The 16921-nt window shown below is 31.9% G+C and overlaps 1 protein-coding gene across 1 annotated transcript in view; it reads left to right on the plus strand.

Annotated features, from left to right (window-relative positions):
• The window catches only part of LOC127734141 (protein mono-ADP-ribosyltransferase PARP14-like), an 89878-nt gene that overhangs the window by 13589 nt on the left and 59368 nt on the right, over positions 1–16921 (plus strand). Inside the window, exons 4-9 of the mRNA XM_052243824.1 lie at positions 495–535; positions 4672–4834; positions 5680–5904; positions 11654–13270; positions 14032–14162; positions 16473–16694. Of these exons, the coding sequence (XP_052099784.1) occupies positions 495–535; positions 4672–4834; positions 5680–5904; positions 11654–13270; positions 14032–14162; positions 16473–16694 (2399 nt within the window). The remainder of the gene's footprint in view (positions 1–494; positions 536–4671; positions 4835–5679; positions 5905–11653; positions 13271–14031; positions 14163–16472; positions 16695–16921) is intronic.

Consider the following 16921-nt stretch of genomic DNA (forward strand, 5'->3'; position numbering starts at 1 on the left):
TAAATATCATCCAGAGTCTATAAAAATTGTAAAACTTAAAAAGAGAGACGTTACTTAAGGAACTTTCAAACTCATATGTCGAAAAACAAACTGACAATGCCATGGCAAAAAAAAACAAACTGACAATGCCATGGCAAAAATCAAACTGACAATGCCATGGCAAAAAACAAACTGACAATGCCATGGCAAAAAAACCCAAAAATCTATCAAAAGACAAATAACATTATACAAAACACATTATAGAAATCTAATGACTGAGCAACACAAATCCCATCAAAAACCAGGGATGATCTTAGGTTAAATTCTATCAGAAACAATCAAAGATCTGCCTTAAACAGACAATTATCCAAGCAAGGAAAAACATTAAGGAATGCCAAATAACAACTTTTTATAAGGTTCCTAACAACGATAATTCAGAAACAGTGCTCAGGGAATCCTGTAACTATTTTTTCTTGTTTGAGTTGTTAAAGTATTATACTTCTTTTATATTATAGGTTCAAAAGCAGATGATAAAAAGTCTGGTCCTTCTCAACAGGTAAGTAGCAGTAAGTTAAAAAAAATAGCAATTCAATTAAATGACAAAATATATTTCAGCGATCACTTGAACAAAAGTACTAAGTACTGTGCAATGACAGTTAATTAGGGCATACACTTATGTGACATGTTATTTTTGAAGGGACATAGAAATACAGGACTTCTGTCAGTTCATCCATCTGTTAGTTTGTCCTTTTTTCAGGTCTTGTTAGTTTTCTCATGTCTACAATTCTTGCCACATTTTTATGATATTCATTATAGGTTTTTATCAGCAATGTGTCTTACATGGTTGAAAATCAGTTCCAATCAACTATTTTTTAAAGAGTATGCCCCATGCAAATATTAATTATATAGAAAATTACATTGTAGGCACTCTCACACCTAATTTTTTTTAAAGGATTGTTTTGAAATTTATATTGAAGGTTTATATCAGCAATGTCTTGGGTGAGTTCTAAAATGAGCGCTTATCAATTTTTTTTGCAGGAGTAATGTCCCTTAGAAATATAAATTCTATAGAAAATTGCATTGTAAGCGCTGAGTCTCAAGAGCACAATTCTTGTCAGATATATTCATGAAATTTATATCAAAGGTTTATATCAGAAATGTCACAGACAAGATCCAAAATCAATGATGATCAACTATTTTTTAAAGAGTTATGTCCTTTGGAAATAATAACTATATAGAAAATTACAGTATAAGCACTTTCACACCTACATTTCTTGAAGGATTGAAATTTATATCAAAGGTTTATATTAGTAATGTCTTGAGTTTGACAATCAAGGCTACTCTATTATTTTTACAAGAGTTTGAAATGTAACTTATATTATACATTGCATTGTTAGCACTCTCACATATCTTGTCGAATTTTTATGAAGTTTATATCAAAGGATTGTATGATGAATTTGTATCTGTTAGGTCTTGGAAAGTGCCAACATACTATTTTACAGAGTTATTCCTCTTGGAAATAGAAATAGTAAGTGAATTCCTTCCTACATTTTTTTTTAGATATTTATCAAAAAGTTAAAAGATTTATTTTTATGAGTTATTGCCCTTGGAAAAATATAATATGTGCAACACAGGGAACATTGGAACTCTGTTCTTTTATCATTATTCAAAAAATCTCTTTCAAAACCAATTAACTCACCACTTTATAGGGAACATAGAAGTACTGTCTGTCTGTCAGTCCTTCCGTCTGTGTGTGAGTCAGTCTGTCAGATTTTATAAGTGCTCTCGCATGTACAATTCTTGCCAGATTTTGAAGAAAGGAGTAGCTTAGATAAGGCCCTAATTCCAGCAAAAATTTCAAATTAGGATTTATTGACCAATATCACAATGAATCATAGCTAAAACAATCACTAGGTAGAAAATATACCTTTTATTGAAAATTTAGGTATATGTGTTCTTTTCATTATGTTACTAATAGCATACATTTTGAAAATTTAAGAAAACAGGTAAATTTCTTTTAACATTATGTTTATTATAACAATTTACATATCTGTTTTAAATAATAGTTTGTTGAAGACTGCACTCCTTGTTTCACAGGCCTAAATATGGTGGAAATCCAGGCGATTTTGTCAATTTTGTCAAATTTGATCAAAATCTCTACTTTTTGCCTATTTTAGTGGTAAATGTTAAAAAAGTAGTTTCTTTTCGCCTTCTTTCTTTTTTTTTGTCCCCAGTGTAACGCGTTGCGGGGAACATGGAAATACTGGGTGTCCGTCCATCAGTCCGTCCGGTCTTGTTAGCGCTTTCACGTGTACAATTCTTGCCAGATTTTTATGAAACTTATATCATAGGTTTATATCAGCATTGTCTTGGAGGAGTTCAAAAATTAGTGCCGATCAATTGGAAACATTAATTTTATGGAAAATTGCTTCGTTAGCGCTCTCATGTGTACAATTCTTGCCAGAATTTTATTTAACTTATATCATAGGTTTATATTAGCAATGTCTTGGACGAGTTTTAAAATCAGTGCCGATCAATTATTTTTAAAAGAGTTATGCCCCTTGCAAACATTAATTATATTAAAAATTGCATCGTTAGCACTCTCATTTGTACAATTCTTGCTAGATTTTTATGAAACTTATATCATAGGTTTATATTAGCAATGTCTTGGACGAGTTCAAAAATTAGTGCCGATCAATTATTTTTAAAAGAGTTATGCCCCTTGGAAACATAAATTTTATGGAAAATTTCATCATTAGCACTCTATGTGTACAATTCTTGCCCGATTTTTATGAAACTTATATCATAGGTTTATATCAGCAATGTCTTGGACGAGTTCGAAAATCAGTGCCGATCAATTATTTTTAAAAGAGTTATGCCCCTTGGAATTATAAATTATATGGAGAATTGCATTCTTAGCGCTCTCAGATGTACAATTCTTGCCAGAATTTTTGAAACTTAAATCATAGGTTTATATTAGCAATGTCTTGGACAAATTTGAAAATCAGTGCCCATCAATAATTTTTAAAAGAGTTATGACCTTGGAAATATTAATTATATGGAAAATAACCTTATGAGCGCTCTAATGTGTACAATTCTTGCCAAATTTTTATGAAATTTATATTTTAAGTTTATATCATCAATGTTCATGAAGCATTCAAAAATCAGTGCCCGTTAATTATTTTTAAAAGAGTAATGCCCCTTGAAAATGTTGATTATATGGAAAATTGCAATGTTATTGCTCTCATGTGTTCAATTCGTGTCAGAATTTTATGAAACTTATATCAAAGGTATAAATTATATCAGCAATGTCTTTGACACTTTCGAAAATAAATTCTGATCAAAAACCAAATTGCATTTGCTCTGAAGCCTTCATTTCTCTATGATGTTAATAAAAAGTCTTATAGAACAAAAAAAGTGCTTTTTTTAGTTATTGCCCTTGTACCATGCATAGATAAAATATGTGCCACGCGGGGGACATTGGACCTCTGTTCTATTATTATCTTTAAACTATGGACTTAATATTCAGGGCCCTAAACTACCTAATTACTCCTTTTATATAATTTATATCATAAGGATTATATCAGAAATGCCTCTGACAGATTTGCAAATCAGTGCTGATTAACTATTTTAAAAAGAGTTAAGGCAGATTTATTGCCATTTAATAAAATGGCATTTTTATATCTCAAAAATTCAATAGATAAGCATAAATTGTAAACAGTAAAAATTATCTTCAATACAAGACCTACAAAAATGCCAACTTAGAAATAGAGTTCTCAAGATCAAGAAATCTGAAGAAAAATCGGGAAAAAAATAATAATAAATTTTACTAATAAATTGACCTAGTTTTTGGCAGTCAATATTTCACTTTTATACTGACAGTCGCAATAGCAGGTGTGACCCAGGGTTCCACAGAATCCTACTGAGTTTTTTCAACTATGACACCATGTTAAGACTATTGAATACAGGAACAGCACCAAATACAAAAACTTGAAATACACTTATTAATTTATAATGTTATAATGTTTCTGTTGTACAACTCTATTATCTGAACTTATAATTTTATTCCTAATTTACATAGCAAATGGGAACATTTCCTCTACAGCGCAGCAATCTTATAACTGTGTTAAAGTAATAACCTTTAAGAATAATAATAATGAAAAGGTCGTTAAGCTAACTTGGATCAATCTTAATTTATGTGCTGTAAAAACAATAACACCTTAAGAAACTGATGAAATGGTTAATTTCAAACACTGGTTATGTTGACAGTGTTACCAAACTTTTGTCACGAGATCAGTCTATGCCATAAAGTGGATTAATTAATCTTGAACTGAAACCAGTACAGAGAATACAAGCATGATACCTAAAAATTAACAGAAAAAACAATTCCATCAGGTCACTCAACACTTCTCCCCTTTATATAGGTGGTGTGTGAACTTGCTCTCTTATGGTTCTTTAATTATGATATGAAATTCAAAATGGCTGTTTTTGCTGCAATAGTTTAAACTTAGGACCTTATATTGGCAGTGACATGTAAAACATCTTCTACTTACAGACCAGTACATAGAGTGTCATATAATATAAATAACAATTTAAAATATGTGATTTTTCTGTCAATCAGTATTGTTAGAAGGTTACTATCTTAAAGCATTACTTGTTGTAAAATTCAAATCTAGTATCTATATGTTTAAGGGACCAGAGAAGTGTTATATATGTGTGTCTGGTATTGGCAAGGATACAACTACTGAATCAGTCTTCAATTATCTGGAAATAAGAGCCAAACTTGAGATAATTACTGCAGAATCCATGAGGGACAAGGAAGATCATGCTGTTGTTGTATTTGAGGATAAGATAGGTAAGTTATTATTTTTAGCTCACCTGGCCCAAAAAGTCCAAAAGAGCTTTTCTCATCACCTGATGTTGGGCATTATCCACAAACTGGTAAATGGCGTCATAAAAACAACTTCTCCCACATATGTAATGAACTCTGAAAACACTGATTGTGTAATGGTGGCAACCATGGTTGTATGGGTGGTTTTATAAATATTGTCATAACTTTGCTTCTGTTGTAGTTGATTATGGTCTGTTAAAGTCAAGTTATAGTAAATGGGCTATGTCACAGTTTTTGGTAAAATTTTGCATACAGCACTGTCTTGTTGAACTTTAACTGAAAATTGAAAAAAATAATGCATTTATCTCTTTTATTATCCGAAATATTACTGATTTAATTCTTTCAAAATAGGTGAATATGTGCATAGAAAGCACATAAAATCTGCAAAAAACCTTCTTAATGTTGTCTTAAAATCATCAAATCTCTAATTTCTAATACATAGATTTTTCTTAAAAACTATATGTTGTTGATACATATATTTCTGTTTTAATGATGTAAAATAATGATAGGGTCACCAATTTCGTTTTTACGGTATACATCATGCATAGTGGTTTTATATGTGAAAAAATACCACAAAATGTCAAAATAATCTTAACGTCATCACTTTGCAGGCTGTAAAACATTTATTTTTTACATTTTTCACTACCAACTAGGTAACAGATTGATTATTAGACAAAAAAACTAAGTTGGTAACCATATGATTATTTTATATCATTAAAACAGAATTTATTTTTAATGTATACAGTTTTACTCTTTTATTTCATCTATCAGATAAACTGTAATGTAACATATAATTCATATATATTTAGATATAGAAAAGCTTAGAGAATCATGTAGAACTAAAAAAATGACAAGTATTAATTTGGAATTTGGAGAAGTTGATCCACCAAAGTTAGTTATAGCCAGTTCCCATGATGACAAATTAACAGAAGATACTTTCAGGAATTATTTAGAATCCAAAAGGAAACTTTCTGTTCAGAGAGTTTATACCACTGAAGAAGGATTTATTTCAGCAAAGTTTAAGGATAATTCAGGTAGGTGTCTGAAAAGCTTGTTAATTAAAGCATTTAAAAAAATCATTATTGATATAAATACAATAAATTAAGAAACATCATTTGACTTGTGATCCAACAAAGATATTGACTATCCCTTTATGTAAAGTTATCGTTATACATGTAGAACTATTGCAAGTGTCATATCCAAACCTAGATGCTGTGAAAATAGTGCAGTTTCAAAATTCATAAAATGTGAAGTAAATAAGAAGTCAATTTGGCCCTCCAAATAAACAGAGATGATTTATTTCAGTGTTTTAGCTCAACTGGCCCAAAAGGGCCAAGTGAGCTTTTCTCATCACTTGGCATCCGTCGTCTGCCGTCGTCGTCCATTAACTTTTACAAAAATCTTCTTCTCTGAAACTACTGGGCCAAATAAAACCAAACTTGGCCTAAAAAGTTAAATCACAAAAATACTGAACTCCGAGGAAAATTCAAAACGGAAAGTCCCTAATCAAATGGCAAAATCAAAAGCACAAACACATCAAATGAATGGACAACAACTGTCATATTCCTGACTTGGTACAGGCATTTTCTTATGTAGAAAATGGTGGATTGAACCTGGTTTTATAGCGCTAAACCTCTCACTTTTATGACAGTTGTATCAAATTCCATTATATTGACAATGATGTGTGAATAAAACAAACAGATATAATAGGTAAAAATGTCAAAATAGGGGTACAGCAGTCAACACCGTGTCACAATCTTAATCACAACAAAAACAAACAAATATTTAACAAAGAAGCACAAAAAAGCATATATCACATTTAACAACCTCGTTCATTGCTTACTTATTTTTGTATTTTATTTATAAAATTGAGAATGGAAATGGGGAATGTGTCAAAGAGACAACAACCCGACCATAGAACAGACAACAGCAGAAGGTCACTAACAGGTATTCAATGCAGCCAAATGTATGCCAAATCAACCCATAAAGGATCTAGGGATTTTAAGCAATGGGACCGAATCGTAATTTTAACATTAACTCTGGCGTAGAATCGCGTGTTTGACGTCAGAATGTAAACGTCACACAGGTAGAGATATAAAATAATTTTGTCGTTCAAAGAATGCAAAAATTATAATAGAACAATAACACAATGGTGGGATGTTTAAAGTACAGAGACACGTCATATGTATCAAAGAAACATAAAAAGTACACGGACAAAGCACACAAGTAAAAATGAAAAATAATACAAACAACACAATGACGGGATGCATAAGTATAGAGCCACCTCAAATGTATATCACCAAAAACAGACCAAACAGTAAAAGCAATATGAAAAAAGACAAATAAAAGAACACTTTAACATGTTATTAAGATGATAAACAGCGTCAGTACGCAGAATCTATACTTCAAGACCATCATGTATTATTTGTGAAGTTGATACAGAATATTTATCAACAAGGTCTTGGTACCTTCCGATGAACTTTTTTTAGAAAAAGGATGAGACGTTCTTTAACATACCCCTGGTTCAACAACTTTCTGCTCAGACACTGGTGACGTGTCAATCTTAGGGTATCTAGTTTAAAAATGTATCCGATGACCCTGCCCATCAACCAAGATGGCCGCCATGGCTAAAAATAGAACATGGGGGTAAAATGCAGTTTTTGGCTTATATCTCTGAAACTAAAGCATTTAGAGCAAATCTGACAGGGTAAAAATGTTCATCAGGTCAAGATCTATCTGCCCTGACTGCCCTGAAATTTTCAGACGCATCAGACAACCCGTTGTTGGGTTGCTGCCCCTGAATTGGTAATTTTAAGGAAATTTTGCAGTTTTTGGTTATCTTGAATATTATAATAGATAGAGATAAACTGTAAACAGCAAAATTGTTCAGCAAAGTAAGATCTACAAATAAGTCAACATGACCAACATTGTCAATTGACCCCATAAGAAGTAATTGCCCTTTAAAGTCAATTTTTCACATTCTTTTGTAAATTTTTGTAATCTTTTACAAAAATCTTCTCCTCTGAAGCTACTGGGCCAAATTAAACCAAACTTGGCCTAAATCATCCTTAGGGTATCTAGTTTTAAAAATATAACCGATGACCCCGCCCATCATGCAAGATGGCCGCCATAGCTAAAAATAGAACATGGGGGTAAAATGCAGTTTGGCTTATATCTCTGAAACTAAAGAATTTAGAGCAAATCTGACATGGGGGTAAAAATGTTCATCAGGTCAAGATCTATCTTCCCTGAAATTTTCAGACGCATTAGACCACCTGTTGTTGGGTTGCTGCCCCTGAATTGGTAATTTTAAGGAAATTTTGCAGTTTTTATACGACCGCAAAAAAATTTTTGTGGTCGTATATTGGTATGACGTTGGCGTCGTCGTCGTCGTCGTCGTCCGGCGTCGTCGTCCGAATACACATTAGTTTTTCGCACTCTAACTTTAGTTTAAGTGAATGGATCTCATTGAAATTTTACCATAAGGTTCAATACCACAAAAGGAAGGTGGGGATTGATTTTGGGGGTTATGGTACTAACAGTTAAGGAATTAGGGGCCAAAAGGGGCCAAAAATAAGCATTTTTGTAACTTCCAGACATAACTTGTGTGTAAGTGTATGGATCTCTCTGACATTGTACCACAAGGTTCCATATCACAAAGGGAATGCTGGGATTGATTTTGGGGGTAATTGTCTCCAAATTTTAGGAATTAGGGGCCAAAAGGGGCAAAAAACAAGCATTTTTCTAGTTTCATGACAATAACTTGTTTGTAAGTGTATGGATCTTTATGAAATTGTACTACAAGGTTCCATATCACAAAGGGAATACTGGGATTGATTTTTGGGGTAATTTCCTCCAAATATTAGGAATTAGGGGCCAAAAAGGGGCAAAAAACAAGCATTTTTCTAGTTTCATGACAATAACTTGTTTGTAAGTGTATGGATCTTTATGAAATTGTACTACAAGTTTCCATATCACAAAGGGAAGGCTGGGATTGATTTTGGGGGTTTTCCCTCAAAATTTTAGTAATTAGGGGCCATAAAAGGGCAAAAAAAACATGCATTTTTCTAGTTTCAGGACAATAACTTGTGTGTAAGTGTATGGATCTTTATGAAATTGTACTTCAAGGTTCCATATCACAAAGGGAAAGCTGGAATTGAGTTTGGGGGTAATTGCCCTAAACGTTTAGGAATTTGGGGCCAAAAAGGGGCCAAAAAACAAGCATTTTTCTAGTTTCCAGACAATAACTTGTGTTCAAGTGTATGAATCTCTCTGAAATTGTACTGCAAGGTACCATACCACAAAGGGAAAGCTGGGATTGAGTTTGGGGGAGATGAATCATAAGGGGGTTCAAAAAATTGGGGGGGGGGGATTTTTTTTTTCCTTTTTTTTCTTTAACATTTTCCATTTTAAATTGGTTATTTCTGATTTATATATAAAAGCAAATAATAATGATATGGTTTGAATAGGCATACATGTGAACCTCCCGACGGGAGTACAATAATCCCGTTTTCAGGGGTCTCCTCCCCCCTCCCGTTGAAAAAATCCCGTGTATGAAATTTTTCATGAATGAAAAATTTCTGCCCAACATAACATCTCAGGCATCTGGTGTAACTGACATTACCTGAAGTTATATTTTACCTGTAAATCAATTAACATGCATAATTATATGGCTTCACTTGTCAGCTTGGGTGTCAAACATACTGGTAAGCAACGATTTTTACCTCAGGCTAACTGCCGTTGTGTAACAAAAACTGTGTATTTATTGGGTTACTTCCCTTGATTTATCCTGTTTTAAGTTACTTTCCTTTTAATAATGAAAATTTTTAAAAGAATATAAATAAAATATAAATTGAACAAATAATCATAAAAGGATGGTTATTAAATGATTTTAAATGTCTTAGGACAAATAAAAAAATAATAATTTGAAAATTATTTGAGGATTCTATACTTCCTTTTAAGGCTTAAATTGAAATTTATATATTATCACTATGACCCTAACTATTATATAGATAGAATGAATTTCTGAGTTTGCAAATAAAAACTATTTGCAAGAGAAAAAAAAAAAAAAAAAAAACTATTTGCAGACAGCTAAACAAATGTTCTGGTTGCAATGATTGTTTTATAGAATATGAAGTAAAAAATTTAAAGAACATACTGGAAAAAAACAATGTTAGATTGAACATGTAGAATATAAAGATGGAGAAACTTTATAAGTACAAGGGTACTATAAACATAATAAATTGGTTGGAAAGTTGAAGAAAACACACTTTAAAAGACCATTTTTACAGCACACGGTTACATTTACAACAAAATTAATGTCGATTAAAAACCTCCTGATCTGAGTCCTAATCTCCTGACCAAAATTTCCCAATCTCCTGATCTGAGTTTCACAGTCCATCACATGTATGAATAGGTAAATTGAAAATTTTTAAGTTCTTAGACCACTTTCATTCTGTGTCAGAAACCTATGCTGTGTCAAATATTTAATTACAATCCAAATTCAGTGCTGTATCAAGCTTGAATGTTGTGTCCATACTTGCCCCAACTGTTCAGGGTTCGACCTCTGTGGTCGTATCAAGCTGCGCCCCAGCGGAGCATTTTATTGGTTATTATCTTGAATATTATAATAGATAAAGATAAACTGTAAACAGCAATAATGTTCAGCAAAGTAAACTCTACAAATAAGTCAACATGATTAAAATTGCTAATTGACCCCTTCAGGAGTTATTGTCCTTTAAAGTCAATTTTTCACAATTTTTCGTAAATTTTTTAGTAATCTTTTACAAAAATCTTCTCCACTTAATCTACTGGGCCAAATAGAATTAAACTAAGCCACAATTTTCAATAGGGTATCTTGATTGAAAAAATGTATCCGATGACCCTGTCATCCAACCAACATGGCCGCCATGGCTAAAAATAGAACATAGGGGTTTACTATAGAAGTCTATGGGAAAATTGTAAAAAAACAATTTCAAATGGTCACAACTTGAAAACTGATTTAAATAATGATAAGGGGTCTTCAGTAACTATTGTAAGACTACAATGGGTTGACCTGCTTTAAATTTAACTACTGGGCCGAATTAAACCAAACTTGGCCTCAATCATTATTAATAGGGTATCTAATACTATTTATTATGATTTTAACCTTATTTTACATGATTTCCAAAACCACAGTAGACACAGGTGAGCGACACAGGCTCTTGAGAGCCTCTAGTTTGATTGAAATTTTTGCAGAGTTGACAAGTTAAAGTTTGTGTCTAGGTTAGTCTAAAGGGAACCACTTATGATAAGTAAATAGTATTTGGTAAAACTATTTAGTTTTGTAAGCATACCCATTTCTCATTTCTATGGAGGTGTTAAATTTGGCCCTCCACCTTCAATCATAATTCATTGACTTTAAATGTTTTGCATAGTTAACATGTTTGAATATTACAATTTTGAATTCAACATTTACATTATGCTATCAAAATTATGAAAAGGGGAGACATATCTCTGTGTGTACAGTTTATCTATAATTTTAATTTAATAAGTCACAAACTATACTATACAAATTTTATTAAGAAAGTGCAGATGCAAATTTTTTTGCATTTATGGTCTAAAAGGAATGCACTACAAAATAACTGTGTTCTTGGGTCAGCTGGAAGTGTAGCGGAGTTTGATTTTGCATTTATTGAATTATAGGGTAAACTTTGAACAAATCTGACAGAAGGAGGCCATTATTACTTAAAACTTTTGTAAACAGACTATTTGATGTTTAAAATCTAACATTATTTTTTTCAGAAGTTGAAAAAATTCTTAAGGATACCAATATTAAAATCAGTGGGTGTGAAGTTATTGTTTCACCAATGTATTATTGTGACCATGGGATGTGTTGGGATCACAATTTGCATAGAGTTTCCATTCCTGCTCCTTTCAAACTATCTGTTCCAGATAGTCATATCAAATCTTTCATCATAGAAATTACATCAGTATGTGATGCAAAACTTAAAGCACATCATGGTCGATTGATGCAAAAGGATGAAATGCATATTGAATGTACACTTGACCCTAAAAACAAAGATACTAGACAGAAAGTTAAAACATGGGAAAAGGATATAAGAAAAGCATGGGAAGAATTTGTTAAATGTTGTGCTCACAAAAAGGAAATACAGATTAATGATGCAATAAAAGATTCACTACTTGAATATATCAACAAAACTAAAATTAGTCATACATCTGAAGAATTGACAGTTTTGTTTAGTGATGATTCTCAACGGAAATTTGTTTTTGTCGGTGAATCCAAAATTGTTGAAAACTTCCATAACCAAATCTCAGCAAAGAAGATAGAAATTCAAGAGAAATTAGATAGAAAGAATAAAATCACATCAAAAACAATGAAGAATATAAGTCCATTACACCTTGCTTTATTGAAAGAGGTTCATGTGCTTGATGATCTGCAGTCCTTGGCAGATGATTTAAATATTGAAGCAGACGACACTACTGGACAGGTTACATTGATAGGTGTTCCTGATGATATAAGGTCTGCAGAAATAAAAATTTATGAGGCAAAAAATGATTATGAACTTTGGCAAATAGATGATCTTTCCATGAATAAATGTAAACTGCTGGAGAAGGACGTTATACTTCAGACAATTGTGGAGAACATTAGGGATAACCATCTCCATGTCGTTATAGAAGTTAAACCACCAGTAGTTAAAGTTTGCACAAATTGCCAAAACAAGAAAAAACTGGTAGAAAAGATAATCAAGGATGAAATAGAAGAAGAAAAAATTGTATTAGATTCAACAAATCAGATTGTACTCACAATTGATGAGTGGACTGACAAAAAGGAAGAAATACAAAATGATTTCAGTGGCACTTGTATTATAGATGACAGTCAGGGTGACAGCATTGTTGTCACTGCTAGGAGTCTGCTTCTTGATGGTATAATGGTGGAATTAAATGATTTCATTGTCAGCCATTCCATATACACTGATACTGTTGTAATTCAAGATGATGGAGTCATGAAATATCTTGAAAAGCACTGCAACAGTTGGAAATCAATTCTAGAATTTGATCAGAGTAAACATTCACTGAAGATGGAATTTAGAAGAAATATGGTATATCTATCTGGTACCAAAATTGGGATTACCATGGCAAAAGAGGGAATAAATGATAAAATCCGAAGAATTGGTCAACCAGACATGCACAGTATTTCGAAACCAGGTATTGATTCATTATTTGATAATAAGCACAAGACTTCGAATATACTTGAGCAAATAGAAGATGACACAGAAACTATTATATTGGTGGATGAAAACCTCAAGTGTGGGGCAAAACCAAAACAAGTCTATCAACATGAACAGTCAGAGGAAGATTTTGTAATGGATTATGCAGCTCAAAATTTCCACAGACAAAGTGAGTACAATTCATTAATTTGGCAGTTACTGTAATTCAGAATTTTGTGGAGTATGCATCAATTATCATTTTTTAATGTTTAGTTAAAAATTTATATCTTCTGATAAAATGGCTAAACAAATAAAATGATATAAAATTTCATAAATCATTTTTATGGAGTAAACCCTTATGAGTTAAATAATTTTGACTTTATTATTTATTACCTGTTAACAAATCCCATATCATTTCTATTTGATTATTCTATACATTGAATATTTATCAAATGGTAAAAACACATTTTCATTATAATCCATAAACAGAAATGTATAAATAATTTTTTCTTTCTGAAACTCCTCTTAATTAAAGACACAAATAAATATGATTCTATTCCCACTACAAGAAAGATGTGTTTATCAAATGACTTATAAAATAAATCTTTTTATAGTCCATATACTATTGTTCAGAAATAGTCTGTTTAGTTATAGTAGATGATCTGAGGTTGATAAAATTCTGGCAGCGGACGAAGTGGTGCAACAAATTGAAAATAAAAGGAAAGTAAAAATTGTAGAATGTGAAAATTTATGTTTAATATATATGGCATATTTCAAGTAAGCAAAAACCAAAAAAAAACTGTCTATTCCTTGGAAATGATGGAGCAGATCAATCAAGGACCATAGGGCCTACTTTTATGGTCTTACATATTGTTGAAAAGCATCAAAATGAGTTTGCAGGTAGCTAATATCTTCAATGGTAGTTTCCAATCTATGTCTCTATTTTATTAGATACTGGAAGAAAAATGCATGGGAAACAGTTTCCACAGAAAGGACATAAAGTCCCTAAGACAGGACCATATGTTTGCAAAAACAAAACTAAAATCACATTGGTGCTAAAACAGGGTCTTAGTAAACAACAAGTAAGTAATTACACACATATATATATATATATAAAACAACATATAATCCACGAGATTATGATTAATATATAACAACATATAATCCACGAGATTATGATTAATATATAACAACATATAATCCACGAGATTATGATTAATATATAACAACATATAATCCACGAGATTATGACATATTTAGTTTCATGCAACAAATTGAAAATAATTTACACAAAAGTGAAAAAATGAACAAAGTCTTACAAAAAAAGAAGATTATCAACAGTAAAAGACAGTCAAAAAGTCTAAAATGATATATCTAACATCTTCAAAATTTGACTTTAATGAAACTTTGCCTATTGTTAGAAAATGAACTGATAAACGATGTATGACATGTCCAGATTTGATAGAAGAAAGTTCAATTTATTTTAAAAATGGAAAGCATTTCACAGTTAAACAAAACATGTCTTGTAAAAGTTCAAACGTCATTTATTCTCTCATATGTTCTAATTGTGAGGAATTCTATATTGGAGAGACAAAAAAAAAACTGCGGACTAGAATGACTGTTCATAGGCAGCAAACCAACCATGAAGATTTAACAATCATTCTAGCTAACGACCATTTCCATCATTGTTCTAATGGACGATTTAAAATATTTCCATTGTATATGGTCAATCGTCAAAATGATTTTCTCCGGAAGAAAAAAGAAGAATTTTTCATAAACATTCTCATCCCGGGATTAAATGATAAATGATATTTTAATTTTTCCTTAAATAACATTTTAAAGACTTTACTCAAATTTTAAAATGACATTAGTAGCTTAGTCTCCCTTGTATTTGTTAACGTCATACTATTGTTAACGTCAATCAATTGTTTTATAACACTTACATTGACTTATGTATACAAGTCACATTACCTGAAGATCTGTGAAAGCGTTAGTAAATGTGATGAATTGAAACCGTTATTATCTTTTATTAATTTTCTTATATATATATATATATATATATATATATAAAAGTCTTAAGAAATCTGCAATAATACTCATAAACAATAGTTATATTTGAACAAGATGTTTTAAAATCGTATAGACAAATATTTCTGCTCAACAAATGTCTCAATTATACAGGTAAGTTTTAAACTCTTGATTTAATCAGAAATCCTGCACTTTAAAAAAACAAAACAGAACTCAATACTATGCTGACATGACTGCAGACTTATACATCCGTAAATGTCAAAATGTAGTTGTGTAAACAGATATAAAATGATACATTAACTCCTTACCTATATTAACCAAAACTGCTTGCACTGCGTGTTTAGGAATCACCTTGTCAGTCCATCCATCTGCCTGTCTGTCCCACTTCATGTACGGTAACTTTTGTACAGTAAAACTTAGGTTAATCAAACTTGGTATGGAGTTGCATCATGGGCTGGGGTGTGTCATATATACCAGAAGTCGGGGCACTCTGACCTTGACTTTTACCTTTGATCCCTATGATAGTAAAACCTTGACTGATTTCTTTCCTGCACATAACTTTTGTACTGTAGGTTTACCAAACTTTGTATGCTGATGCATCATGGGATGGGTGTCATGTATCAAAGTCAGGTCACTCTGACCTTGACTTTGACCCTTGACCTCTATGATAGTAAAACATTGTCTGATTTGTGTTTGGCACATAACTTTTGTACTTGAGCACTGAGATTGACCAAACTTTGTATGCAGAAACATCATACTGACCTTGACTTTGACCCCTATGATGGGAAAACATTGTCTGATTTGTGTACGGTGCATAATTTTTGTACCGTAGCACTTAGATTGACAAAACTTTGTATGCAAAAGCATCACGGGATTTATCAAATACCAGAATCAGGTCACTCTGACTTCGACCTTGACCCTTGACCCAAACTTGCTTGACTCTATGATAGTTAATGGCATCTCGTGCATAACTGTTTTCTGGAGAACTTGGGTTTCCGAACTAAGTCAAACTAAGTGTGTAGATACATTATGGGCAGGTGATTTGTCGGTAACATTAGGTCATTGTGGCTTTGACCTTTAACCCCAATAAAGTTGATTGACCTTTACATAGATATGGCTGAAGGCCAAAATTCTCAAAATGTCATTGTCTCAATATTGAATTCCACAGCAGCAACTTTAATGGGTGTAAAGGAGGGAGGGGGGGGGGTATAGTCTGGCATTGAGGACAGCTCAAGATAATATTTGATTTGAACTGAGGAAAGTCAATTACAGGAGTATAAGAGAAGCAGTAGCTAAAATAATAGTTTATTTCCTTTTAACACCTTGTTTGAAGCACAAACGGAAATAAAAAGTCTATATTTCAGGCTGATGTAATTGTCTGTTCCACCAATGCCTCGTTAGACTTGACTGGTAAAGCAGGTAGTGATCTTGTCAAAGGAGCAGGGCAAGGTTTACTTCTAGAAATCAAGATTAAATACTCAGATGGTATTAAACATGGTGATATTGCTGTTCTTCAAGGTCATAGCCTGAACTGTCAAAAAGTCTTTCTTGCTGCTTTACCATCATGGAAAACTGGTGTTGAAAAGGTTTGTAACTTGAATTATATTTATGTAGGTCTTTGATCTGTCTTGATTTTTTCTTGTGTAATTTGAATGCTCCAGTTGGCTTAATGCACTTTCATTGAAAACTTGTACAGTGATAATTGATATAAAATCCCAGTAAAAATATGATATGAGGTAGCATGTATTTAACATGATATTTTCTAGCAAACTTTATTATTCTGAAAATAATTTTCTTCAAATCTTTTACTTAG

This window comes from Mytilus californianus, unplaced genomic scaffold (genome assembly GCF_021869535.1).
Source record: "Mytilus californianus isolate M0D057914Y unplaced genomic scaffold, xbMytCali1.0.p SCAF_3, whole genome shotgun sequence".
NCBI classification, from domain to species: Eukaryota; Metazoa; Mollusca; class Bivalvia; order Mytilida; family Mytilidae; genus Mytilus; species Mytilus californianus.